Source organism: Phyllobates terribilis, unplaced genomic scaffold (assembly GCF_046119375.1).
Source record: "Phyllobates terribilis strain yellow unplaced genomic scaffold, ASM4611937v1 Scaffold_4__5_contigs__length_816908805, whole genome shotgun sequence".
NCBI lineage: Eukaryota > Metazoa > Chordata > Amphibia > Anura > Dendrobatidae > Phyllobates > Phyllobates terribilis.
Genome location: NW_027362764.1, coordinates 221,970,189 through 221,997,713, shown reverse-complemented (window position 1 = coordinate 221,997,713; position 27,525 = coordinate 221,970,189). Strand labels below are relative to the sequence as shown.

Below are 27,525 nucleotides of genomic sequence, written 5' to 3'. Positions count from 1 at the left end.
CAAAACTTACCCTCCAATTTGCATCAGGATTTTCTACCTGTTGTCTGAAGTGCCTAATAGTTAAAAGAGCATATTAGTATATGTCCATACCAATACAAAAAAACAGATAAGATTGAACAATTGTTATTACTACATCATTTAGATATTTTCTATACACACACAGAAGAAGCGTAGGCGAAATGGCATTGGAAGGAGACAGATTCATTCTTCTCCATGTGTCCGGTTAATTAGGTAACTTTACCTTTATTATATGATTTATTGTGATCTCTGGCTATTGGTGATTAGGTTTGGGCCATCTAGACAAGGGACTTATAGGGACTAGTAGGTCCTAATCCTTGCTGCTTCTCTTGCACTTAGCACTTTTGGCATTTTTTGGGGGGTGAAAATTGTGCAGTTGGGATACCCCTTTGGGACCCTATATATATTCAATTACCACCCACTTTTTAGGCATATTCTGCCTCTCAAGAGTGATCTTACTCCAATTGGAGATATTATTAATCTTATTAATATTGCACCTTTACATACTATGATGTGATTTATTATTTGGCATGTTTTGATTTATATGCTGAGGATATCTCTTATGGGGATTATAATCCCATCATTACATGTGTCCCTTCCCTCTTTTAAGGTTGTTACCTTGTCTTTTTATATTTTTTTGTTTTTATATTTGGATTGAATAAAAATGATATATTTTATTAGTGAGCTGGAATCTCTTCTTGATCTGAACAGCTATAGATATTGCCGTCTTAGATTTTGGTTGCTAATCTCTAGTATACATGTAGTTAATATTCATCATACATACATTTCTGCCCACTAGACTGCTCACAAAGTAAAATATGGAGCTTTGTAGCTGTGTAACCCCTGTATCTTACTCATTGGCGGAGGATTCATAGCTTAGCCATAAAGATAAAGCAATGTTTTCACAAAATGACCTGACGGTTTATGCAGACAGATTCCATGTGTACACAGCTAAGTGCAGTTTACAGATGAACCTGCACTTCAGTGGTCGGTATGGTGAAAAGATAACATGGAGGAGGTATTACATAGTCATAAGTGCTATACAAATAGCTTTCATATTTCCACTTACTCTAACATCATTTCACGGACTGTGGTGGACACTTTTTCCCTGGAGTTATCGTTCCAAATTAATTCTGGATTTTCATGGGTTCCTTCAAATATATGAACAGCAGCTTCAGCGTTGTCCCTCATTGCGTCCATGAATACCCCCGGTAAGAACTTAATCAATGCAATTCTGACCTACATGTATAAGGAAAGATATGTATTCGCTATACCTTCAAAAGAAAATTCAGTTTAATTATCTGAGAAAACATATTGAGAGGACTAACACACCTTAGGGCCAACAAGTTTGTCAGTTGTCATTTTGGCGAACAGCTCGGCGGTTTGTGATCGGACTTGGGGGTGAGTAGAATTGCAAAACATATCCAATAAGTAAATTAAAGCTCCTGGAAGAAAAAAATAGAAAAAAAAGTTAAAATTAATTAAACTGGAGGCTGCACAACATATACAGTATAAACCATACATGTCAAACTCTGGCTCATGGCCAAATCTGGCCCTCAGGGTGGTTTTATTTAGCCCTTGACACCAGAACCACCACTATGTGTGGCCATTATTCTGTACGAAGGACTATGTGGGGCCCATTATTCTGAAATGAGGGCTATGTGGGGCCCATTATCCTGTATACAGGTTGGCCCATGACTTTGTCCAAGTTTTTCATTTTGGCCCTCTATGTGTTTGAGTTTGACATCCCTGGTATATACACAATAACTGTCAGTTGTACAGTGTGAACTTAGTGGTAAGCTGTAGTGACACTGACATTGCTGGTGTCACTATGGACCAATAGTAGCTACAACTTCTATCATCTGGGCAGTGACATTCAGGGGGCCTCGATGTACCACCCAAGCCACTGGCTGAGGAACATTGTCAGAGTATTATAAATGGCCATAAATAAAACAGCACCTTCTACATACCTTTGGCCATGGCCTCCTTTATGATTTTTGTATTAGATGTTAGGGCATACAGGGTCGCAAGAACAAGTTGCCGACCTGAAGATAGAACACAAGACAAAACGCTTTAAAGAGGTGTACTTCAGCTTCACTTTCTATGTAAAGCCCAATATAACGGCCTTAAAATCTGTGGGAAGCATAATCCAATAACCATGGGGTGTATATATTAAATATATGTAGCATTAAAAGAAAAAAAAAGAGAGAAGAAAAAAAAACTTACTTGTTGGCAATGAATGCAATAGCGATAATAAGCTGGAGAGAACCATGGACTCGGCAATGTTATTAACACATTCCTGATTACTTGTGACTATGTTGACTACCTGTTATGTAAAATAGACAGCAAAAATAGATAATTAAAGAAAAGAAAAAGAATCATCACTTAAAGATTATGTTCAAAAATCATTCTACAACATTTTCCTGAAACTGTGGCACATTTAGGCGGAGTTCACACGATGCGTATTTCATGCGTTTCCGCGGCGTTTTTGCAGTTGTGGAAACGCATGAAAAACGCATGGTAGAAGGGAAGCAATGTTCCCCAATTGAAATCCGCATGTGCTGTGCCCATGATGCGGATTTTTCCGCAGCGTAAACGCTGAGCTCAAAAATCCGCAGCATGTCATTTAATTTTGCGGAAAAACGGCGTTTTCGCCGCCATTGACTTGCATTAGAACGCGCCAATTCCGCAAGACTGCATCTGTACTTGCGTAATTGGTGCGTTCTAATGTGCGGATGGTACCCGGGTGTAGCGGAGAGGAGAGTCTCATCCACACCCAGGTACCATTAAAAAAGCTGTAAAAACAAGAATAAAATAAAAAATATATATATACTTACCATCTGTCGGCCCGCGCAGCGCTCCTGCTTGCTTCCCGGCACTTGCAGTGAGTTGTAGGACCTGCGGTGACGTCAGAGTCATGTGACGGGTCACGTGACGCTGACGTCGGCAGGTCTTTCAATTCAAAGTTGCCGGCAGCCGGGAGAACAGAGTGAGCAGGACAGCACGGGCCATCGGAGGTAAGTATATACACTCTCTCGGGTCACACTATATAAATCCATGCTGTTTGCATGGATTTATATAGTGTGACCTAGTTGTCAAGCACTTTCCAGGTGATGCTAAAATCGCCTGGAAAGCGCTTGTCAATCTGCATGCGGAAACGCATGTGAATCTGCATGTGGATCCGCATGTATTCTGCAGGAAAAACGCATGCACAATCTGCATGCGTTTTTTCTGCCAGGGAGATGCAGAAATGATGCAGAAATTTTCTGCTTCATTTCTGCATCGTGTGCACATAGCCTTATGCTAAACTGGAACGGCTTACCTCCAATGCAAGTTGCTGAACTTTTCCAGCTCCATGGACTCGCAGCAATGAAAAAATCAATTTGAAATGTCCAATACACTCAGTCTCTGACCCTGATGTAAAAACAAAACAAAAAAGGCCACATTATTCACTAGACCCACATGACTTCGCTACACTTTAACATGCATTATTAAGGAATAATTATACAAACAAACCTCTGTATTTAACAGTATTAACCCAAAACAATATGGAACCCTGGCTGGCTCTGCTTTTAGCATATCCTGGAGAGGAACTGGCTGGGGTAGCAAATCTGAGGCAATAAATAAATCAATTAAACGTGTTGTCCGGTCTTCTGATTAATGTCTGCAGTCATGCTATGTGACTGCAGACTTCAGAATGCTTACAGCGCGCACACTGCACACGGTCAGGATTCTCAGGTGTTAAGGCAAAGAATGGGCTGTCATGTGACTGAAAGTATGCGATTCAAAAACTAGACGTGCTAAAAACAAGTGAATTGAACAAGTCTGTCTAGTGTCTGACAGTGTGCGGACGTCAGAAGAGTGACTGCAGACTTGTCACAAGACCAGACTACCCTTTAATAGTCCCTTACTGCTCTGCACCTCAATATCATGGCTAGGAAGGCTAAAGGGGGTGGACTATACAAGTGTTCAGATATATCAGGGCAATCTTCCATGTGATACCAACGATAGACAGTTGCATTAATTGCTAGCATGATGTTAAAATAAATAAAACTACTACCAGGGTTGTGCTTGATTACGTTCCTTAAAGCTTCCAGGGCCATCTCAACCTTTTGTAATCTTTCTCCATGCTGCTCAGACTCCACTTTTCCAGTCTGGGTCATGGCCATGAGTGTATGAAGGTACTGGGCTTGTGATCCAATATAATCGAGCAGACTAGCGGCAAAGGCTTTTGGTGCCTATGCAAGAAATAGATAAATGCTAACAACAGTAGAATCAAATTCAAGCAAGTTTGATTTTAAAATCATGAGGACTAAGAATAAAAAATCAACTATGAAATATCCCAAGTTGGGGAACCATCTGAAAATATTGTATAATAGAGCCTACAAGGTCTTCAGACATGAGGCACAACATTTCATGAATTGTCTGACTGCAAATCGCTACTGTCAATGCACCGAGTCTGTAATGAAGTAACAAACTACACAGTCCAAAACTAATCCTAAATTTATCAGATAACGCTCTGTTCTGGCTCTACTTACAACTCAGCCAAGACAGCTATACTGATATTATCATTGAATCGATGAAGGGTTTCAATATCTTCTTTTTTTTAATGGCAAGAACAGCACTGCAGATTGCACAATACCGGAAACCTTACGTTGCTTTCCATTTACAAACCACCAGTGAACCCTCACCTCAAGCTGGAACGTGGGCTGTTCATTGTACACCCGGACAAAAATCTCTCCCACAATGAGCTCTTTGGAGTGATCACTGAACACAAAGTCAGCCCCGTAGCTTTTATCACATTCTCCCTGGAAAAGAAAGAAATCTTATTACTTTTCCTGTACTACTGCATATAATGTATATCAATGGACCTTCCCCATTGACTGCCAGAGAGGAAGCCATCTAGATCCTTTATTTCTTACTCGTCTTGTCATGCTTTCCTGCTCTGATTCCAGAAATTCTAAGAGTTCTGCTCGGGTACCATTGTTCCAGATCAGGTAGGGGCTCTCTGTGTTACAGTTTAGCATTTTGAGAATCTGAGTAAAAAAGAAGAAATATAGCAATGATTATACATCACAGCAAATAGTAAATGCAAGGATTGTGTACACCTTCCTGAAAAGCTTTGTCTTTGAAAATTATCAATATGGAATTCTGAAGGAAAATCTCAATTCTACCAACTACATCGCTCAGCCGCCAGCCAATGGACCACATCCACTGCTATAAGATTTATAGTTCATTTTATGGACAGGTACATCCAAAGAAGCAGAAACTTTTGCATCGGAGCTCAATGGGGCCTCAAGTTTTCATATAACTTTTCACCATCAAACATCGAATTTTTAGATTTAAGTGTATACAAAGGGGATTGTAATAACATTTGCACTTCAACATTTTTCGGAAGTGTTGATGTAAATAGCTATCTTGAATTTACTAGTGGCCATTATCCTAAAGGGATCACCAACATCCCATATGGTAACTATAGGAGAATAAGGAAAAATTGCACTATGAGTACAGAATTTCTCAAAGAAGCCCTTATCTATATATATATAATCGTTCTGTCTGTCTGTCTGTCTTGGAAATCCTGCGTCGCTCATTGGTCCGGCAGCGGCCAATCAGCGCCGCAGGATTTCTGAAAAAAGATGGCGGCCGTTAGCGGCTCATCTGCGGGACGGAGATGCAGCCGGGAGATGAACGGCGCTCATCTCCTGACCGCCGGCGGCGCTGACCTCCATGCGGCTAGGGTGTGAAGGGAGGACCGGGGAGCGGCGCTGCGGGTCGGGATACTTCTGCTGCGAGCGCCCGCTCATGTCCCGGGTTCTCGCAGCGGAAGTAGCCGCACAGGCAGCGGCGCTCCCCGGTCCTCACCAATACGATTCGCTGATTGGTCGCGGCGAGAGATCACGACCAATCATCGATCTTGGCGCAACATTTAAACACCGCTGTGCTGATTGGTCGCGGACGCTCTTTAAATGTGGCGCCCAAATTGGTGATTGGTCGCGGGCAGCGTCGGCGACCAAATCAGCACAGCGGTGTTTAAATGTCTCTGCAAGATTGGTGATTGGTCGCGGCCGCTATTTAAATGTGGCGCACAAATCACGCGACCAATCACCGATCTTGGCGCCACATTTAAACACCGATGTGCTGATTGGTCGCGGACGCTGCCCGCGACCAATCACCGATTTGGGCGCCACATTTAAATAGCGTCCGCGACCAATCAGCACAGCGGTGTTTAAATGTGGCGCCAAGATCGGTGATTGGTCGCGGCAGATATTTAAATTGGGCGCCCAAATCGGTGATTGGTCGCAGGCATCGCCCGCGACCAATCAGCGATTTTGAACACAAATGTCCGGAGCTTAGTAACACCATGCGGCTACTGTCGGGAGATCAGCGGCTAGGGTGTCAAGGGAGGACCGGGGAGCGGCGCTGCGGGTCGGGATACTTCTGCTGCGAGCAGTCGCTCATCTCCTGGCTTCTCGCAGTGGAAGTAGCCGCACAGGCAGCGGCGGTCCGCGGTCTTCACCAATACGATTCCGCTCCCCGGTCATCACCAATACGATTCGCTGATTGGTCGCGATCTCCGCACCCGACCAATCAGTGATCTTGGCGCAAAGTTTAAACAACGCTGTGCTGATAGGTCGCGACCGCTGCCCGCGACCAATCACCGATTTGGGCGCCACATTTAAATAGCGGCCGCGACCAATCACCGATTTTGGCGCCAAATTTAAAACAACGCTCTGCTGATTGGTCGCGGACTCCAGCCGCGACCAAAGAGATTGGCGCCAAATTTAAACAACGCTCTGCTGATTATTCGTGACCGTTAACCGCGACCAATCAGCATTATTGGTGCCAAATTTAAACACCGCTCTGCTGATTACGCCCGGTCGGCCGCATACATATTCTAGAATACCCAATGCGTTAGAATCGGGCCACCATCTAGTTCTAAAGAAGAGGTTTAAAGCTAAACATTACCAAATTGAAATACTAAATAAAAAATGCACATCACGATAACATCGTAAAGATTGCTTGGGTCAACTCAGTAAATCTGATAGTCTGGTAGGCAACAAGAGGGAACTGGAGAAAAAAATCAAATACCGTTTCATAACGACCTATAATCAGTCACACAAAATGGTAAGACAGGTCTTGTCCAAATATTGGATGCTCTATACGAATGACCCAATATTATCAGGTAACATCATTACCCAACCCAATATTATTTTCTGCAGGAACAAAAAACATAAACCGTGGTTTTTAATTTTTAATTCAGAAATCAATAATACACATGAAAATCAGTTTGTAATACAACTTATCAAAGATCTGCTTCTTTCTGTCAGGACTGATCAGTCATTCTCAAAAATCAAGGGTAAAAATTTTTTTCAGTGAAGAAAGATTTTTAGACTTCTGAGATAGGAGAAAACAGCTAGTGCTAAGAAGATCTGATGCAGAGGTGAAGGTGAAAGAGCTCTGCCTCTAGCTCCTCCCGTCTACATAGAATATTATCAGCACCAACTGTCAGCTCCTCTCTCAGTGATGTAACATTCTGTCTTCGCTGAATATAGATTTTACCTGAAATTGAGAATTTTGAAAATAAAAGACCTGTCCAGTAGGGCCTGATAAGATACATTAGAAAGCTTCTTAATTTCACGTGTACTATTGATTTATGAAACAAAAATTATAATGACTATTACTCGGAGTCAAAAATTAAAATGTAATTTGTCATAATATAATCTGGTTCCATGACCACAAATTATTTAAATTAATGATTTGACTGTAAAACTAAGACTATGGTAGTAGAAACCAATATGATAATTATGGAGACCATTGTAAACCGATCACATTATACCTCTTCAGGAGATGATACAGAAAGTTTCCGAGCAACATAAGGAGTAAGCATCCCTGCTAAGCTTTTTCGTATAGTTGGATTTTCAGGGGTTACTTGTTCGCCTGGTAAATATCCCCCTAATCGGCTTAGAGCAAGAAGGCTGAGCTTGGCAAGACTGTTGGCAACTTCCTGATGAACAATGAGAAAGACACAGGAAAACATTAGGGGGTGTAATGCAGGCAGGGCCCAAGTAGTTTTGACAATTAGTTTGCAATACATCATTTTGAACAGACCACAGCAAGCAGAATTTATTTCCCAATTATAAGTACATAAAAATAAATTGTGAAAATAGACCTAACTTGATAATGGAGGTGCCTCTTAATGATTTAAGGGGTTGTCCATTACTTTGACATTGGTGACCTATCCACAAGATCGATCATACATTGATGCCCTGACGGCGTCCCGCACGCGGCACCCCCGCCAATCAGCTGTTATTGGTGCCGGCGGCCGGAAGTCCTTACCTGCAGTGCTGCTTGGCCGTCAAGTTGTAGTGGCCACCAATTGAAACTGCACATCTGCCTCCTATTCAATTCAATGGAACGCAGATGTGCAGTTTCAACCCAAGATTGGCTAAGAGGAAAACACTGGACTATTCTGAAGTGGCCTGACCTAAATCCTATTGAGCGTCTTTGGAAAGAGCTGAAACATGCCGCCTGGAAAAGGCAACCTTCAAACACGAGACAACTGGAGCAGTTTTCTCATGAGGAGTGGGCCAAAATACCTGTCGAGAGGTGCAGAAGTCTCATTGACAGTTACACGAATCGTTTGACTGCAGTGATTGCCTCAAAAGGTTGTTCAACAAAATATTAAGTTAAGAGTACCATCAGTTCTGTCCAGGCCTATTTCATGAGTTTAATTATTTTAAAAATTCTGTGGAAGCAGGGTTGAAAAGCAATGTCTGCCTTTCATTTGTTCATTTTCATAGATTTTAAATGTATTACTTTTGTCAGATTCAAGTTATTTCTGTGACCAACTTGACGGCCAAGCACCGCAGGTAAGGACTTCCGGTCGGCGGCCACCACCGGCACCAATAGCTGATCATACATCGATGCCCTATCCCATGGATAGGGCATCAATGTCAAAGTAGTGGACAACTTAGTTAACAGTTTGTAAATCACATATTTAGATGTATCATACTGTGCAAATTTTTAGGCAAGTGTGAAAATAGTGTTCATAGTTTATTTTTGTCAACTGACCAAATGCAAAGTGAATGAAAAAAAGAAATCAAAACCAATATTTGGTGTGACCACCCTGTGTCTTCAAAACAGCATTAAAGCACCACTCCAGAGTTTTACTTATTTCAGTGCTACTAATGCAAGTTTCTTGACCATAGTATTATACTTACCAGCAACCATCTTCAGCTCTTCATGGCCACCATCTTGTAACCGCAGTCTCTGACTGACCGGAAGTCAGAGGTAATGGTCACAAGCTCTCAATATAAGTCTATGAGATCCTTGTTCTTGCTCTCATAGACTTGCATTGAGTTGTGACTTCCAGACCGCCCAGTAAACACTGGAACAAACAAGCTGGAGATTGACAGGAGCAGCGCCAATAAAAGATGAAGACAGCGGCTGGTAAGTATAAGACAAGGGGCAGGGAACTTACATTAGAAGCACCACCCCAACACTGCAATAAAAAAAAAAAAAAAAAAAAAAAATCGCTGAAGTGATGCTTTGAAGTGAAGCATCAATTTTAAAAGGTATGCTTGCACACAGTTTTTAACGGAACTCGTCAGGGAGATTGTACCAAACATCTTGGAGAACTAACTAAAGTTCTTCTGTATTGCATGATGGATAAGTATTTGCTTGTACTTCTCAGCATTGATGGTACCAAGAATTGGGCAACGTTGAGGAACGTAGATGTAGTGGTTGGCCAAGGAAACATCATGCTCTGTGAAATCAGAAAATGGCCAGTGGTGCTATCAGCTCAAAACTGGCACAACCAGGGGGACCCATCTACACCAAATGAATGTTCAGAGAAGTCTGGCTAGGAGTGTTCTTCATGGAAGAATTTGGGCTCAAAATCATACCTTCAACATCGAAACAAGGCCAAGTAACTCAACCATGCACTAAAACGTTATTTGTCAGGAATGATTTCCTTAATGCTAAGAAATACAGGCAGGTACCTATCTATCATGTAATAACATCAGGGAGGTGTCTGTTTGGCTCTAAATTTAATCTACAGCATGATGACCCCAAACAAATAGCCAATGTCATTAAAAACTATCTTCTATGTAAGGGCTTAATCACACGTCTGATTATCTTGTACAACTGCCATTTATGGTTTTCATGGATAGCACTTGTATATGTGATAGTCTATGGGGCCATTCACATCTCCGTGAAAATTACGGAGACATGTCTGATTTTGATCTGAGGGTTGGATCAAAATTGGCAATGCAAGTCAAACACCTTAAAGGGGCTGTCCAGTCAAAACCGGTGTCTCCGGACAATCTGTGATTGCAGACTTATGAATCCCCCCAGTGCATGCACTGTGTGCTGCGGGGATTCACTGGTTTCAGACCCATTAATGAAGGGTATGTCTGTGTTATACATATTCCCGGCCAGAGGTGACTTTTTTTTTTTTTTTTTTTTTTTTTAAATTTCTTCACGTACGAGAAAAAAGGATGACTCGGACCACACACTGATCAAAATAATCAGTCCATTTTTCTCAAAGAAGAACAAGGAGTCCTTGAAGTGGTGACATGGTCTCCACAGAGCCCTGATCTCAACATTATCGAGTCTATGTGGTATAACATGAAGAGACAGAAAATTATGCGCAAGCCTACATCCCCAGATCTGTGGCGAGTTCTTGAAGAGGTTTGGAACATCGTTCCTGCAGAGACTGTGTTCAAGTGTACCTAGAAGACTTCATGCTGTTTTGAAGGCAAATGGTGGTCACACCAAATATTGATTTGATTTAGACTTCTCTTTATTCAGTCACTTTGCATTTCGTCACTTGATAAAATTTTTATAATTTCTATTTTTGAAAGCATTCTTACATTGAAACACTTTTTCCACAGTACTGTATATTTTGTGTTTGCAAGATTCCATTGGGTAAATTCACACATCAGAATTGTAGTGAAAACGTGTATGCCATATGGATGAATTTCTGCAGGCTTTATTCCGATCAATGGGTAATACTAGAAACTACTGTGACTAGCCTGCAGCGTGAGAATACAGCCTGCAGCGTGAGAATACAGCCTGCAGCGTGAGAATACAGCCGGCAGCGTGTGAATACAGCCGGCAGCGTGTGAATACAGCCGGCAGCGTGTGAATACAGCCGGCAGCGTGTGAATACAGCCGGCAGTGTGCCATCATGGTATGATTGCTAGCTGTCCCAGCAATTGGATCACCAGCAATGTCTATAAGGAAGGGTCGGCGGTGCTTAGTAAACTACAGAAGCCACTTCAGCTACTGTGACAATGTTCAAGGAGGTCATCGAAAAACACACTAAGGGCTTGTTCAGATGTAGCTTTTCTTCTGCATTAAAAAAATGCATGCTATGGCCAGAAAACTATAATGGAAATTGTGCACGCTCTCATGCATTTTTGATGCATTTTTTTGCTGCTAAAACATATCAATGGGAGAAAACAGCAGTAAAAACCCTGAAAGAATTTGACGCGCCCCCTGGGCCGTGTGTGCACGTGTGTGGGATACCCGGAGCCGGGTCTCTGGGGGTTGTAGTCTCCGTGGCGGCGACCCGATCCCGTGGCTCAGGGTGGTCAAACCAGTGGCAGTCTTTATAGGGTTTTTGTGGTTTAATGTCCGACTACGCCACCCGTGGATTGCGGTCAGGGTGTACCGCCGCTGAAAGGTAGTCCGCTGAGGCTGGTGTGGTGTGCGCAGCTAAAGATGGGATAACTCCCCACGGGAAGGGAATGTGGATGATGGGAGTGATGGTGCGCGGGCGTCCCAGTACTAGTAGTGCTGTATGCGGTGAGAAAGCAGGAACGACTCAGAGTCTTTACAGTGCTGTTCAGGGTCTTTACTGATGATATTAAGGCAGACCCTCCCGGGAGTACTGGCTAGCATAAGGGGCCTGGTCAGTCTGCGAGCAAGCAGGAGTTCCCCTGGCCAGGTGGAGTTATAGGCCTCCCAGTCTATCTGCACTCTTCCTGGCTACCTTGCTATAAGCGAGTGGAAGTAGCCCACGTCCCTGAGCATACAGTGTGGTGCTCACCCGTATGGCTGGGGCCTTCTGATAGCCTCCGCTCCTCGATGGCGGTGCTGGTCCCTTCCTTGTGACTGAGCCTCCGGGCTTCTTTGGCCAGAGGACCTGGAATCCCCTGCCGGCTGGTTTCTGCTGCTGGACTTAGAGGTTCCCACAGCCTCGGACTCCGTTGTCCGGTAGTAGTCTCTTCAGCCAGGACGAGCAATATATCGGCTTCCAGTCCCTGGCACTTAGCTCCTGCTCCTACAGAGCTCCTAGCTGTTTCTCGCCCTGTGTCTGGAACTTCACTCCAGGCTCTGACTGACTAATCCCGCCCCAGACCCAGTTTATAAGGGCAGATTCCTCCCCTCCCAGGTCTGGGCAGGAGGTGTTGCATGCTTAAGGGCTCCTGACCAAGAAACCTCCCACTTGCTCCCAGACTTAATATTTCTATTACTGTGGTAACCAGACCCCTGGGGTGCCACAAATTGACATGCTGCGTTTTTGTAATGTCAATCATTTTGCTGTTACTGTAAAACACTTTTTTTTTTGCACTCAGGAAAGCACGGAAAAATACATCAAAAACGCTGAGTGTGAACAAGCCCTAAGGGTCTGTGGTGATATAATCATCAACAGGAACATTATAGACAGGCACTAAAAGCCGAAAAAAAAGAAAATCTACCTTGAGCATTCCTCATATTAATGGGGAAATAAGTGCTTCTACATTCCTTGAGGCAGAAGTAATATCTGACCAGACCGGAGTACAAGGAGGGGTTATTATGTGCACATACCTGTTGATTTGTATCTTCATTCTTCTGAATGCCACTCTCTTCCAATGTGAAGTCATAGTTAAAGGGGTAAATAAGCAGGTGCCACAATATCCCTGCATGGAACAAATGAGTTTGCAGAAAGAAATCAACTGCAAAGGAGCTGACGCACTCCACGGCCAGAGATGCCAGTCTCTGGACTTTCTGTGAACAAACACAAGTTGAATTCGTTAAGAACACTAAACTCCAACAGGCATTGTTTACACTAGAATTCTCTTATTCATTATCAAATATTGGGCTGAACAGAAGTCTGAATGGTATTTACATATAGTGGCGACCAAAAGTTTTTTTTTTTTTTTTTTAAAGTGTGATTTCTTATGATTGTTGTGATGCCATTTCCCGGTTGATGAATTGAAAGTGCATGTAATTTGTCATCATGCAAGACCTCAATTTTAACCATAATGCTTTTGAATATAGGTATGATCATTTAATTAAAGAAAACGGACTGCCAATAGTTTTGCATATACTATTTATTGATCACAACATAGAGAGTAATTCATAGTTTACAATGCCATAACTTAGTATTTTGTAGCATAACCTCTTGCTTTAATTACTGCACCGCACTGACGGGGCATTGAAGCCGCTAGCGTATTCAAGACATCTTGAGGGATCTTGCTCCATTCCATTTACAAATCTGCAAACAATTCATCTGTATTGCTATGGGTACAGGCCCCAACTCGTCGCCCTCTCTCATCCCAAAGGTGGTCTATAGGGTATAAATCAGGTGCTGGGCTTGGCCAGTGCAACAGGTGAACATTTTTCTTTGCTAACCAATTTTTGACTAAATTGGATGTGTGCTTAGGATCATTGTCTTGCTGAAATTTCCATCTCCTGCCTACTTTGGTTTTACCATGTGGCAGCATTACATTCTCCAGTATCCTTGTACATTGTAGCATTCATATTTCCATCAATCCTATGCAGAGGGACAATGACAGATCCAGAAAAGCAGCCCCGAACAATGACCTTGCCACCACGTTTCACTGTATGTGTTTGGTACCTTACATCACTACATTTTCCAATTGGGCGGTGTATATAGTGCTTGCCGTCACTAACAAACAAATTGAACTTGGATTCATCCGACCACAACACCTCAGACCAATCTGTCTCTTTCCATTGGCTGTGTTCTTTGGCAAACTCAAGTCGGACGTTCTGGTTCTTTGCAGAGATGAAAGGCTTCTTGACCGGAACTCGTGCATTCAACCCTACTGCTCTAAGCCGTCACATCACAGTTTGGCGACTCACTTTGACCCCATATTCTTCTTTCACGTCATGCGAAATCTGTACAGCACTTTTATGGACATCAGATACTGACTTTTTCTTAATAATGTGATCAAATCTGGAGGACGTTTTCCGTGGTCATCCACTTCTAGGTTTGTCAGCTGTTCCATAACCTTTTTTTCTTTCTTCAATATACACAAGTGGTTAAAATTGTTGGTACCCCTCGTTTAATGGAAGAAAAACCCACAATGGTAACAGAAATAACTTGAATCTGACAAAAGTAAGAATATCTTAAAAATCTATGAAAATGAACAAATGAAAGTCAGACATTGCTTTTCAACCCTGCTTCCACAGAATTAAAAATAAAAAAAAATTAAACTCATGAAATAGGCCTGGACAGAAATGATGGTACACCTGAAAATAATGTAACAAAAGGGACATGTTAAATCAAGTTGTGTCTACTAATTCGTATCACAGGTGTCTACAATCTTGTAATCAGTCAGGGGGCCTGTATATAGGGCTACAGATACTCACTGTGCTGTTTGGTGACATGGTGTGTACCACACTCAACATGGACCAGAGGAAGCAAAGGAAAGAGTTGTCTCAGAGATTAGAAAGAAAATTATAGACAAGCATGTTAAAAGGTAAACGTTAAAAGACCATCTCCAAGCAGCTTGATGTTCCTGTGACTACAGTTGCATAGGACTGTAGCCAACCTCCCTGAACGTGGCCGCAGGAGGAAAATTGATGACTAATCAAAGAGACGGATAATACGAATGGTAACAAAAGAGCCCAGGAAAACTTCTAAAGAGATTAAAAGTGAACTTCAAGCTCAAGGAACATCAGTGTCAGATCGCACCATCCGTCGTCGTTTGATCCAAAGTGGACTTCATGGGAGATGACCAAGGAGAACACAATTGTTGAAAAAAAAATCATAAAAAAGCCAGACTGGAATCTGACAAACTACATGTTAACAAGCCACAAAGCTTCTGGGAGAATGTCCTATGGACAGATGAGACAAAAATCGAAGTTTTTGGCAAGGCACATCAGCTCTATGTTCACAGATGGAAAAATGAAGCATATCAAGAAAAGAACACTGTCCCTACTGTGAAACATGGAGGAGGCTCTGTTATGTTCTGGGACGGCTTCGCTGCATCTGGCACAGGGTGTCTTGAATCTGTGCAGGGTACAATGAAATCTCAAGACTATCAAGGGATTCTAGAAAGAAATGTGCTGCCCAGTGTCAGAAAGCAACCTTCAAACACGAGTCAACTGGAGCAGTTTGCTCATGAGGAGTGGGCCAAAATACCTGTCGAGAGGTTCAGAAGTCTCATTGACAGTTACAGGAATCGTTTGACTGCAGTGATTGCCTCAAAAGGTTGTTCAACAAAATATTAAGTTAAGAGTACCATCAGTTCTGTCCAGGCCTATTTCATGAGTTTAATTTTTTTAAAATTCTGTGGAAGCAGGGTTGAAAAGCAATGTCTGACTTTCATTTGTTCATTTTCATAGATTTTAAATTTATTACTTTTGTCAGATTCGAATTATTTCTGTTACCATTGTGGGTTTTTCTTTCATTAAACGAGGGGTACCAACAATTTTGACCACGTGTGTAAGTGACACTTGACTCTGAGAACAGTTGAATTCCATAGCTAGCTTTTTTTGGCTTTTGCCTGACTTCACTCTCAGACTAATAAGCTTCCTAAAATCTGGTGATAAATTTGGCTGTCTTTGCCATGTTTTAACCTAAAAACATACATTAAAAAAATATAATTTTTACACAAATTTTTCAAAATTTCGATTACCTCTGACAAAATGTGCACAACATTTGGCCCAGCAAATGTTTAAAACTAACACAAAAGGATAAAACAATGTCAAACACAATTTTCGTTCTGACAACCATTTGCTTCCAGTTTACTACAATCACCAAGAAAATGGCATCACAACAACCAGACAGAAGTAAACACACAAAAAAATTGCAAAACTTTTGGTTGCCACTGTAGCGGTTATGGCGATCTACACCGCACAATACTACAATACTGTGCACGGAAAAAACATTGGTACAGCACAAAGTGTTGTTAAAGAAAAGCCAACTATTTGTTAATGAAAAAAATTGGGGTGATAGACTTAAAGGAAATGTCTCAAAAAGACAAACCCTGTAAAGTGTATAAACGTCACAGAGCAATACCTTCTTAGCACACTTTATGAGCCAGAACACAAAGCAGTTGGACCAATATATCTGAATACAACCCAGAAATAAAAAATTAACCTGTCCCCATACAATGCTGCCGTTACATAGAGCTCCATAGTCTGATGACAGAGCTACATTTTTCATTACATGAAAATTATTTACACAGGGGTAAAGAGAACTCTCTTTATCTTTAGTCTGTTTTATGACATCCTTTAAAATATGATGCATCACCAAATAAGTTTACGGAGCAAGATAAAATCTATGAAAAAAAGCTACTAAAAAGTCAACCTTCACATTCTTAAATATATAAAAATCTATGACTAGCTTATACTTAGCCATAGAATATCCTAAATACAGCCACACAGTATAGGTAAATGGGCACAACTCTTACCTTGCCATAATACAATACTCTGCAGAGATCTTTAATAATATTTGGCATCTCTATGATCTTCTCTCTGCACTCCTCAAACTGAGCTGCTACACTGTAACACTTGCATACATGTCCACAAACCTGAAACAAAAAAATCATTAATACTCTCATAGGACAGCGTGAATAATATTTGAGGTGGCTTAATATAAGAAACAGAAGACATTTATTTTGCCACCGTGAGAGCATATTTTTCTCGTTTTCATTGAAACCAGTGATCCGATAAGTAAAACATAATAACTGAACCTAAGGCTATGTGCTCACGATGCAGAAATGCTCCGGATTTTTTCCTGAGCGGTTCTGCATCTCCCTGGCAGAAAAAAACGCATGCGGATTGTGCATGTGGATTGTGCATGCGTTTTTCCTGCCAGGGACAAGCGGATGTGAAGCGTTCTTCACATGCATTTCCGCATGCGCGTTGTCAAGCGCCTTCCAAGCGATTTTAGCATCAATTGGAAAGTGCTTGACAACTTGGTCACACTATATAAATCCATGCAAACAGCATGGATTTATATAGTGTGACTGAAAGAATGTCAAAAAATAAATCTATACTTACCTTCTGATGGCCCCCGCAGTCTTTATTCGCTCCGTCCTGGCTTGCAGGCAGCTCGCGGTACACTGAAGGACCTGCCGTCACATGACTAAATGATGTCACCGCAGGTCCTTCAGTCCACCGCGATCTGCAGGCAAACGAAGACAAGCGCACCGCGGGCCATCAGAAGGTAAGTATAATATTTATTTTATTCTTTTTTTTTTTTTTTTTACAGGTACCATCCTCACATTGAAACGCTTGGATTCCGCATGTACAGATGCAGTGATACGGATTCCAAGCGATTCAATGCAAGTCAATGGCGGCGAAAACGCAGCGCTTTCGCAAAATAATTTGTAGTGCTGCTTTTTTTCCGCAATGATAACCAGCAGCAGATATTTCCGCAGCATGTGCACAGCACATGCGGATTATCATTGGGGAACATGGCAGGCCTTCTACCATGCGTATTTTAAGCGTTTCTGCCGCTGCAGAAACGCTTAAAAAATGCATCGTGGGCACACAGCCTAAATTATGTGTCTATATGCAGAGCCATTTTTCCTGGTAAGCAGCCCCTAAATGTCTACAACACTTAAGAGATTTGCAGCATCTCTTAACTGTTGTATATATTTATGACATGGACATATGAAAGCAATAGTCTTAAGAGGACTCCCTGACTTCAATGGGCAAGTTTTGTGGCCATGCTCTGTAACCTGTGCAGCATTCACTATGCAGGGCAGGTGAGAAAGTGGTGGATCCTGTGTTATCTGCTTCCAGTTCTGTAATAGGGGATATATTTCGTGGCAATCCTAAAGGTGTAGTCATCTCTAGAAACAACAAGTGTTGGCTTACTGTGAAGGCTCGTAGGTCAAAGTAAAAACTCAAAAAACATAACCAGGGCACCAGAGTAATTCATCAAGTAGAAACTTTGCTAAAGGGAATCTGTGAGAAGATTTTTACTACCTCATCTGAGAGCAGCATGATTTAGGTAATGAGACCCTGAATCCAACGATGTGTCACTTAGATTACAGGGTGCAGCTGTTCTCTCACAATCAGAGCTTTTAAATTTAGAATGAAGCAGAGCTGAGAAACCTAACCCCGCCCACACCAGGCTCTGTATATACAAAGTCTATAGACAGTGAGGTGGTTATTGCAAAAGACGGTAGAGTCAGACTTGCAAGTACGCAGCCAGCTAGTCACAGCAATGTTAATGATAAGGTAATGAAACATTTAGTCTAACTCAACAACACCAAGCAGCTTGACATGTGATACATCCTTGAGTTCAGCGTTTTAAACCCTACCTCATGCTCTCCTCAGTTTACATAGCAAAAACCTGCTGACAGATTCCTTTTAATTGTGTCACATATCAGGCAAACATAAATGGCAATGTTTCGGCCACAGACGTTTTTTGTTAAGCCAAATTGAGAAAACACATGTAAATAAATATATGCTGTATTTTTTCACTTCGGCTTGACAGTCTGTCTGATCGAAACGTCACCGTATATATATTTGTCTGATATTTGACACTATTGATAAATTATCTACTTGAGCAATCACTCCAGTGCCTTGGATAGTTTATTGGTATTTCTGGCAGTGGAAGGTGAGAGTTGCCCCAAGTTTAAATGGAGAAAAAGGAGGAACTCTGCAACAGACTTCCAGTGTGAAAACTGTGAGATTTTAGGATTTGCTCAATATAAGTAATAAAAATTTGAAAATTGGCATGCATTAGATGATAAAAATTGACTAAACATGAAGAGACAAGCTTCCCCTCCAAGGTCTGCCCAGAATATCTGTTACTTGATAGTGTACCTGCACAGGCATGTCTTCTGGCTTACTTGACCCAGTTAACACTGAGACACAGCGAGAGAAAGCTTCTTGTAGAACCTAAAACAAATTAGAGACTTGGTTTATAGTGAAAAACAAAAAGTTTAATGAGCAGTAACTCATGTAATAAGGTCATTAACAAGAGTATGATCAGGGCTTAGACTGTAAGAGGATTATGCAGGTGGCTGTAGGCAGAGGGCCAGGAAGGACTTTCATTACAAATCTCTAATGCCATTTTATAGTAACGGAAAAGCGGATTTGGAAGGTCTCTAATGTAGGCGCTAAGAGAGAACTAGGTACCTCTATTCCATTTTCTCTTCTCAGTTCCTCTGCATTAAGTGCTGAGCAATTCACAGTATGAAATGCCAATTCAGTGGCAGCAGGGAGGAGGGAAAGCTTGGAGAAAAGATGATCATCGGAGGTCTCCATGGTAATGGTTCTGATGAGCATCGGGTAGCCGGCGTACTTGTATGGCTGAAGATCTAATAAAAAAAAATAGTAAGTACAAACTTGCTTCACCGTTCTGTGTAGATCATACACAAAGTAGAGGAATATTCATCAATAGTGTCCACTTGTCAGGCAGGGCAAACTGACCACACAGTTGGATTGCACCAGATTTACCAGTCTTTCATGCTGTTTGGCGCATCCTTAGACTTAACACCACCTATTAGCTTACTTAGTGCCTGAAATTTGTGACAGAATTTTGGTGCATAATATTGCATGTTAGGAAATGTCCTTTTAATGAAAACCACACATTTTCAGTGAGACCATGCCCCCTTGTCAGATAAGTTACAGAAACTGTCTAAATACACAATATTAATAAAAGCGAGAAAGGACGTTTTTTGGATGCTTCATTGGGGTCACTAGAAATCATGAATGTACGCTGCTGCCACCAGGAGGCAGACACTGAGAATTACGACCTTAAAGAAAAACCGTCAGCCCTCCTCAGCAGGCTGCATCCACCTACTGGCAATAAGCTGATCGGTTTAGCTTTGGGTCACATAGAAGGCAGACACGGGTCTGGAGTCTACACACCAGTTTCTGCCAATGGAGTTTAATATTATTTTCTATTCTTCTTCTAATGTCTTCTCCAGATAGGGAAACAGAAAGAGACAGGCCACTCTGTGGTCCAGACCTAAAAGACTGAAAGCATTTGTCTGCCAGGGGTCAGGCCATATCCCCACTCGTCTGGACAGCAAGAACTTTACTTCTCCTAACCCAGTAGGCGTTCAGGTACCAAGACAAGGTGGTTTTGCCTCCAGTACCTTCATTCCTTCCTTGCATTTTAATGAAGAGATCATTTTATCCTTCACTCTGTTGTCCTTCTAATCCAGCGGAGAAATGCTTACACAGTTTACACCTGGTCAGAGGTGTGCATCACTACATGAAGGTGACTGCTACCTTCAGATGTTTAGATTCTCTGTTGGTCATTCCAGAAGGACCTCATCAAGGCCTCTCTGCCTCCAAGGCTACCATTGCTCGCTGGATTCGGTCTACCACTCTGAAAGCTTCTAAAGCCAAGAACAAAGCGCCCCCGCCAGGTGTGAAGGCTCACTCCAACCAGGCAGTGAGGGCTTCCTGAGATGTCCACTGTCAGACTTCGACTTTGCAGCTTTGTAAGGCTGCTACTTGGACTGTCATCCACACTTTCTCAAAATTCAACTAAGTTCACACCTTTGCTTCGGCAGATGTGGGCAGAAAGGTGCATCAAGCAATCATTTGTGTGACTACCTGAAGGATTTGCCTTACACATTCATATATTTTTGTTACCTTTGAGATGTCCCATGGTTTGGTTTCTCCTGTGTCTCCTGATGACGCGCCCGAGAAAAGAGGATTTGTTGACTTACCATTACATCCCTTTGTTTCTCATTACCTTCATTGGAAGACACAGCACCCGCCCTATTCTTATTGTCCTGTTGGGCGTGTTTGAAATTTTTTTCTATTTCCCTTACTGCTCTTCTCACCAACTGAATAGCTTATTGTCAGTAGGCGGGTTTAGCCTGCCGAGGAGCAGCTGACTTTTTTTGGTTTAAGGTTTTAATTGTTAGTGTCAGCCTCCTGGTAGTAGCAGCATACAACCATGGTTTCTTGTGTGCCCAAATGGAGGCTACGAGAAAGGGATTTTAAGGCAAGTACAAAAATCCTCTTTCTATACTTCCTGTAGCCGCTTGCTTCCAGTCATCGGGGCAGTGCAGGGAGGTGTGAGAGTCACTGCTTAATATATTCCCCCCGCACCTTGACTGACAGCGTAGAGACGGTCAGTGTGTAGTGACGAGTGACTGTAAAAGCTCCCTGTTTTGTCCCAATGACAGGAAGCGAGCAGCTGCAGTGAGAATAAAACTTAGTATTTTCCCTATAACTGCTGTTCCAGTAATCTACTCAGGCATAATTGAAATATTATTTACCTGCAGATTACCTCTATATCTGCAGGCAAATAGCAATTTTTTTTTTTTTTTTAGCTGAAAGGGCCCTTTAACAGGTATAAACAGGTATAAATAGTAGTACCTAATAATAATGTACCTCTAGTTAACAAGAAAAAAAAAAAGTCAACACTAACTTTCAGTAAGCCATTTTTTTCTCTTTTTCTTTAGTGCATAGATATATTAGGACAGATTTGAGTGGGAAAATCTGCACCAAATTATGCAGGGTATTTTTTGTCATGTATTCTAGAAGAAAACCCTCAGTATAATCACCTTAATCTCCTGGTGACTCTTGCCTTGACCTGGACAGTTCTGAGAAGACACATGGGAGCAATGCAGCGATCAAGTGTCTATATGACATACTGTATCTATGGAGTACAGGATATATAGTATAGGCCGATGGGTGATCAAGCAAAAATTGCCATGAGAGCGTGAGGGGATTGCTAAAATGATTATTAGTTTATTTAAACAATAATCCGCACCCAAGGATTTAGCTGCACATGGGAAAGTAATCGGCAACATTAGGATTTGATTGCGGACGTCTTTTACTCCAATGAATTCAATAGGGAAAATTTGAAAGAAATTTGAGCTCAATTCAGACAAGCAACTGACTTGCTGCAAATTTCTAGATCAAAAACTGCCATAAAGCACATATGTTCTGTCTACATTTGTGCAGCTCATTCAGTGGACATTAAGGACCTTGTCTCACAACACATCACAAGTACAAACGAGCTGTAACTCCGCATCAGAACAAGATAAATAGGAAAAACCACTGACAAACGAACTCAAGCAGATAATTCCATTTTATTTAAATAAAATGGTTTGCAAAGGTGATCATATTGTTAAAAAAATCTTCCAGCTATGTGGAATTAGAGGACAGCAGAGTTGACGCTTATACTGACGAGTAAATAGATACCGGGAAAGAGGAGCTCTTGGGCATTATAACATTCACTCACAACATCTACAAACGTAAAATATATATTACCTTCTTTGTGACGATTGAACAGGATGCTCTGAGTTTTAAGAATCAGAATGATATTTTCTGGATCTGGCCCATCCACAACCTTTGTTGACTTGGTACACAGAAACTCATATGCCTTGTTCACTTTCTCAAACATATCCTAGGAAAGAAGGTAAAGATGGCATCAAATATTGTACAAGAAATTAATCCCTGCAAAACGTCCATAGAACATTCACTGCGGGAATCTAAAAATAAAAATATATAGAAATAATATATTGTTAGAATTTTATACAAGCTCATAACCCATATACATAGTTCAATAGTTCAGACTTTATCCAGCAGGTCCAGGTCTACAATGCATACTGTACAAAGGCAAGAATACAAGACATTTAAAGGGAACCTGCCAAGAGGTTTCAAGGAAATGTGCCGTGATTTTTATTTCCGTAATAATTATTGACTGTATAATCAATTATTTTTAAGAGAAAATTAAATGTACTGTATTAACATTATATTTTTTTTTTTCTGCAGCTGCTGGGGGCTGCCATTTTCGCTTTCTGGTGTGTCAGTATCGGACCATGACACTTACACCCCTCAAATACAGCAGCCCCAGGACGCTGGAGACACCGTGGCTGCAGAACGTGTCCGTATTTACTACAGTCGTAAAGCGAGCTAGCAGTACACTAGATTTCCATGACAAATTTCATCAGCTGCTCCTCCTAGTGTTTAAAAGTAGAACACGTCAAATTGTTTTAAATTATATTTCATGCTTTATACCATTAAAAAAAAGTTAATATGTATATATAAAAAAGAAAAAAACATTAATATTCTAAATTTTTTCAATTCTAAAAATAAAAAAAAATTTGATGGCACATTCCCTTTAAGGCCTCTAAACGAGACATTTGCTGGATATGATAGAAAAAAAAGACAAATTCAAACGTACCTTCATGGCCACAAATGGGTTTTCTTCCGTTGAGGAAATCAACCAAGGATATTTATGTAAATGAGGCTGCAAGTGCACCGAGAGTGGGCCGACTCCCAGCAATTAATAACTCAAAAATGCCCCTAGTGTGTGGAGGGTTAATAAACCTATACAAAGCACTATTTTGCCTGTTGGCAAACAAAAAGACAATTTTGCACACCACTATATAACTTATAGACTAAACCTTAGGGCTCAATCTATCAAGATTGTTCAAGCAAAATTTAGGAGTAGCTAAGTGGAGTGGAGTCTAAATTGTGACTTTTCACAGCTTTTACACCAGACGTCTGACGTGAAAGCTTTGATGACTTAGACCCTTAACCTTTTTTCCAGTATTCATACCAAAAAAAGGTAAAAAATAGGGATTAGGACTAAAATTTAAATCAAACATAATTGAATAGTTCTGTACAATCATATACAATGCACAATAAGCTAACTAATCATTATTATTATTAGAGAAGCCCTAGATTCTGACTAATATTCTGTCCATCAGGACATGTTTTGTTGGTAGAACACCAGCTCATCAGGGAAAATGGGGCAAATGACGGTGTCACCGCTGTGTTTCAAGATTTTACAGCCTAAGGCTGTGTGCCCACGATGCGTTTTTTAAGGGTTTCCGCAGCGGTAAAAACGCTGCAGAAACGCTTAAAAAACGCATGGTAGAAGGCCTGCCATGTCCCCAAATGATAATCCGCATGTGCTGTGCACATGCTGCGGAAATTTACGCTGCGGATTATCATTGCGGAAAAAAAGCAGCACTACCAATTATTTTGCAGAAGCGCGGCGTTTTCGCCGCCATTGACTTGCATTGAATCGCTTGGATTCAGCATCACTGGATCTGTACATGCGGATTCCATGCGTTTCAATGTGTCGATGGTACCCGGGTGTGGAGAACAGGAGACTCTCCTCCGGACCCAGGTACCATAGTATCTGTAAAAAAAAAAAAGAATAAAATAAAAAATAAATATTATACTTACCTTCTGATGGCCCCCGATGCGCTTGTCTTCGCTTGCCGGCAGATCGCGGTGGACTGAAGGACCTACGCTGACGTCATAGTCATGTGACGGCAGGTCCTTCAGTGTAGTACACGGCAAGCTGCCGACAAGCCAGGATGGAGCGAAGCAAGACTCTGGGGGCCATGAGAAGGTAAGTATAGATTTATTTTTTTATTTTTAAACATTCTTTACGGTCACACTATATAAATCCATGCCGTTTGCATGGATTTATATAGTGTGACCAAGTTGTCAAGCACTTTCCAAGTGATGCTAAAATCACTTGGAAAGCGCTTGACAACCCGCATGCGGAAATGCAAGTGAAGACCGCTTCACATCCGCTTGTCCCTGGCAGGAAAAACGCATGTACAATCCGCATGTGTTTTTTCTGCCAGGGAGATGCAGAAACGCTCAGGAAAAAATCCTGAGCATTTCTGCATCGTGAGCACATAGCCTTATTGTGAGTGTTATCTGAGGTGTGGGATGATCAACCAAGGTGACCTGCAGACACCTGCATTTATAGTGTATGGTTGCAACCTATCACTCTGTATGACGGGACAGTACAACTACTCAATTACCGTATGTTAGACAGAGAATTCCTGATTACTCATTTTTTACTTTTTGGACCTTACAATAAATACTGGATTTAAGGCTAAGTTTTATATTATAACTTAAATAGTGGTAGGATATTGGGATTTTGCTTGCTAATTGGCAAAATAGTGATTTCCAGCAATTGCAGCAGATTCTTCTTCACCTAGCACCTCTTCGTTGGCATTATTGAGTGATTTTTTTGACGCCACTACATCAGTGTTCGTAGTATTATTCAACAGATGTCATTCAAGATTAGGTAGGCTCTAGATGGGGAATAATGTGGCGGATCTATGTAATAGCCTGAAACCGGCAGCTCTCAAAGCACTTGCAGCCTCAATTACATAGCAAAATAAAATAAATTGCTGAACCTAAAGCTCCTGGCAGATTCCCTTTAATCTTCAGCTTTTAATTGTTAATTGTTGGCTTTTAATTGTTGGCCTTCAAATCCAATGACCCAACAAACAATCAGAACTGGCTTAGGCAGACATTATTGACATGGCATAGAAGGGTCAAGCAAATGTCCAATTTATCTCACTTGTATAGTGCCATTATTTCTATGTACAGACATCATCCATGGGGTCCAATATGACATGTCTAATCAGGCTACAAACCATATTGTGTAACTGTATCAAGATCTTGTCTTGTGACATTTTTTTTTTCAATGGGTTTCTCCTTTTCAATGCTTAGACTTTCCTATACTCAGGACTGAGCGAACCCAAAGTTCAAGTCTCCATTATTCTCAATGTGGTTCGGGTTCAGGTGGAAGTTTGGGTACTGTTCTGGTACCAGAACCAAACTTTTTCAAAAGTTCCAGAACTCTGTCCACCCATCCCTACTCAGGACGGATCACCAGACTAATTATAGGACTAGGCAGCTCTAATGACATGCCTGTTTCAGTAAATAAGTGCATTTCCAATAAAATAACAATTCTAGAGCATCATGTCGTACAGCTCGTGCCTTTTCCTCAGTTATTCCTCCTGGAGACTGATGAACATATTTACAAGATGTGTGTTAGCAAGCATCTTGGAAAGGCGATGTGTCACGTGACCCCTGGGGGACAGCGAGATCGAAGGAATTATGCCAGTCCAGGTGGTAAGTATCAAGTGTTTTAATTTTATGATGGAAGTGGAATTATTAAGGGTTTGTCAAGTAGTGGACAATGCCTTTAAGACTGTTATTAAAAAAAAACAAAAACAATAAATACAAACCCTTCCATCAGGATTCTTGTCTGGATGGTATTTCTGAGCAAGTCTGAAGTAGGCTTTCCGTATCTTACTCTCTTCTTGCCTTAAACACAAAAAAAAAAACATATGAATTTCAGATGTACACAGTACTAAATCACAGAGGGCATAGCGCCTCAGAGATTCAAGCTGCTTAACAGAATGAAGGATATATTTCAGAGATCTTTTGATCTGTAAATAGCTTTCCTTATTTCATCAAATCCAAATCTGCACATGCAACATCTGAGCCAATTCTCCAGCAAAAAACTCAAATACAATGAATAGTAAGGAGAAAGGAGAGCAACGAAAAACAATTTAGTCAAAGCCAAACGTATATCCAAAAGGTTAAAGTACAGCTCCTTCAGAGAAAACTACACAGTTAATAGGCAGGGGGAGTTATACAAGTTGAATAAAGGTATATCTCTGCTCAGTGGTTAGTATTGTTGCTTTGCAGCACTGGGGTCCTGGAGTCAAATCCCACCAAGGACAACATCTGCAAGGAGTTTGCATGTTCTCCCCATGATTGTTTGGGTTTCCTCCGGGTTCTCCGGTTTCCTCCCACACTCCAAAGACATACTGATAGGGAATTTTGATTGTGAGCCCCATTGTCTGAGTGATGATAACGTCAGTAAAACACTGTGGAAAATGTTGGTGCAAGAGAAGCAAGCATAATAAAAAATAAATGTGTGAATATTGGGGATCTGATCACTGGGATCCTCACCAATTAGTAGATTGGGGGCCCAAGTCCGGTCATGCATGACCACAACTCCATTCACTTCAATGGGGTTGATGGACAGCAATCTCCCATCAGTCTCATGAAAATAAACAAAGTATCAGTCAAGCATGCACACCACCACTGCACTCACAACAGGGACTTCGGGACCCCTGTTCCTAAAATTAATGGAAGTCCCAGTAGTCAGACCAGAAGAATCTTAAAATGATCATCTGTGCTTTGATTCAGTGATAAATGTATTAAAGTGGCAAAACCATCCAACTGGATATTCCCATTGGTAGATAGATTATTACTATTTTTATAAGAGGTGTAGGTGTAGTTTTCTCTTTCAGCATCTGGCTGTAGACAAGAATGGACAATAGATTTTTTTTTATTACACTAACTTGTGGGAATAATATTCTTGAACTTACACGCCTTGTCCCTTAGGAAGACCAAGAACTTCATAAGCATCATCAATAGACATACTTGGAGGCTTTTTCTCTACTTCTCTTTTCCATGCATCTAAAGTGTCCTTCAGAAGTTTCACCTGACAAGTGAAAAAAAGACAACTAATATTCTCTAGATACATGTGTCATA

At 41.4% G+C, this 27,525-nt stretch overlaps 1 protein-coding gene across 4 annotated transcripts in view; it reads right to left on the bottom strand.

Moving 5' to 3' along the window:
• The window catches only part of DNAJC13 (DnaJ heat shock protein family (Hsp40) member C13), a 172,081-nt gene that overhangs the window by 17,453 nt on the left and 127,103 nt on the right, over positions 1-27,525 (bottom strand). For all 4 annotated transcript variants that reach the window (XR_012320069.1, XM_073678100.1, XM_073678097.1 and 1 more), the window contains 17 exons: positions 27,360-27,475; positions 26,205-26,283; positions 22,462-22,597; positions 19,357-19,538; positions 19,042-19,116; positions 16,671-16,790; positions 12,835-13,014; positions 7,856-8,023; positions 4,941-5,054; positions 4,710-4,826; positions 4,079-4,256; positions 3,341-3,432; positions 2,245-2,344; positions 1,989-2,063; positions 1,351-1,463; positions 1,088-1,257; positions 11-53 (listed from right to left, as the gene is read on the bottom strand). Coding sequence is in view for 3 of the 4 variants with exons in the window: in XM_073678100.1 (XP_073534201.1) it covers positions 11-53; positions 1,088-1,257; positions 1,351-1,463; positions 1,989-2,063; positions 2,245-2,344; positions 3,341-3,432; positions 4,079-4,256; positions 4,710-4,826; positions 4,941-5,054; positions 7,856-8,023; positions 12,835-13,014; positions 16,671-16,790; positions 19,042-19,116; positions 19,357-19,538; positions 22,462-22,597; positions 26,205-26,283; positions 27,360-27,475 (2,058 nt within the window). In the remaining variant the exon portion in view is untranslated. The remainder of the gene's footprint in view (positions 1-10; positions 54-1,087; positions 1,258-1,350; positions 1,464-1,988; positions 2,064-2,244; positions 2,345-3,340; positions 3,433-4,078; positions 4,257-4,709; positions 4,827-4,940; positions 5,055-7,855; positions 8,024-12,834; positions 13,015-16,670; positions 16,791-19,041; positions 19,117-19,356; positions 19,539-22,461; positions 22,598-26,204; positions 26,284-27,359; positions 27,476-27,525) is intronic.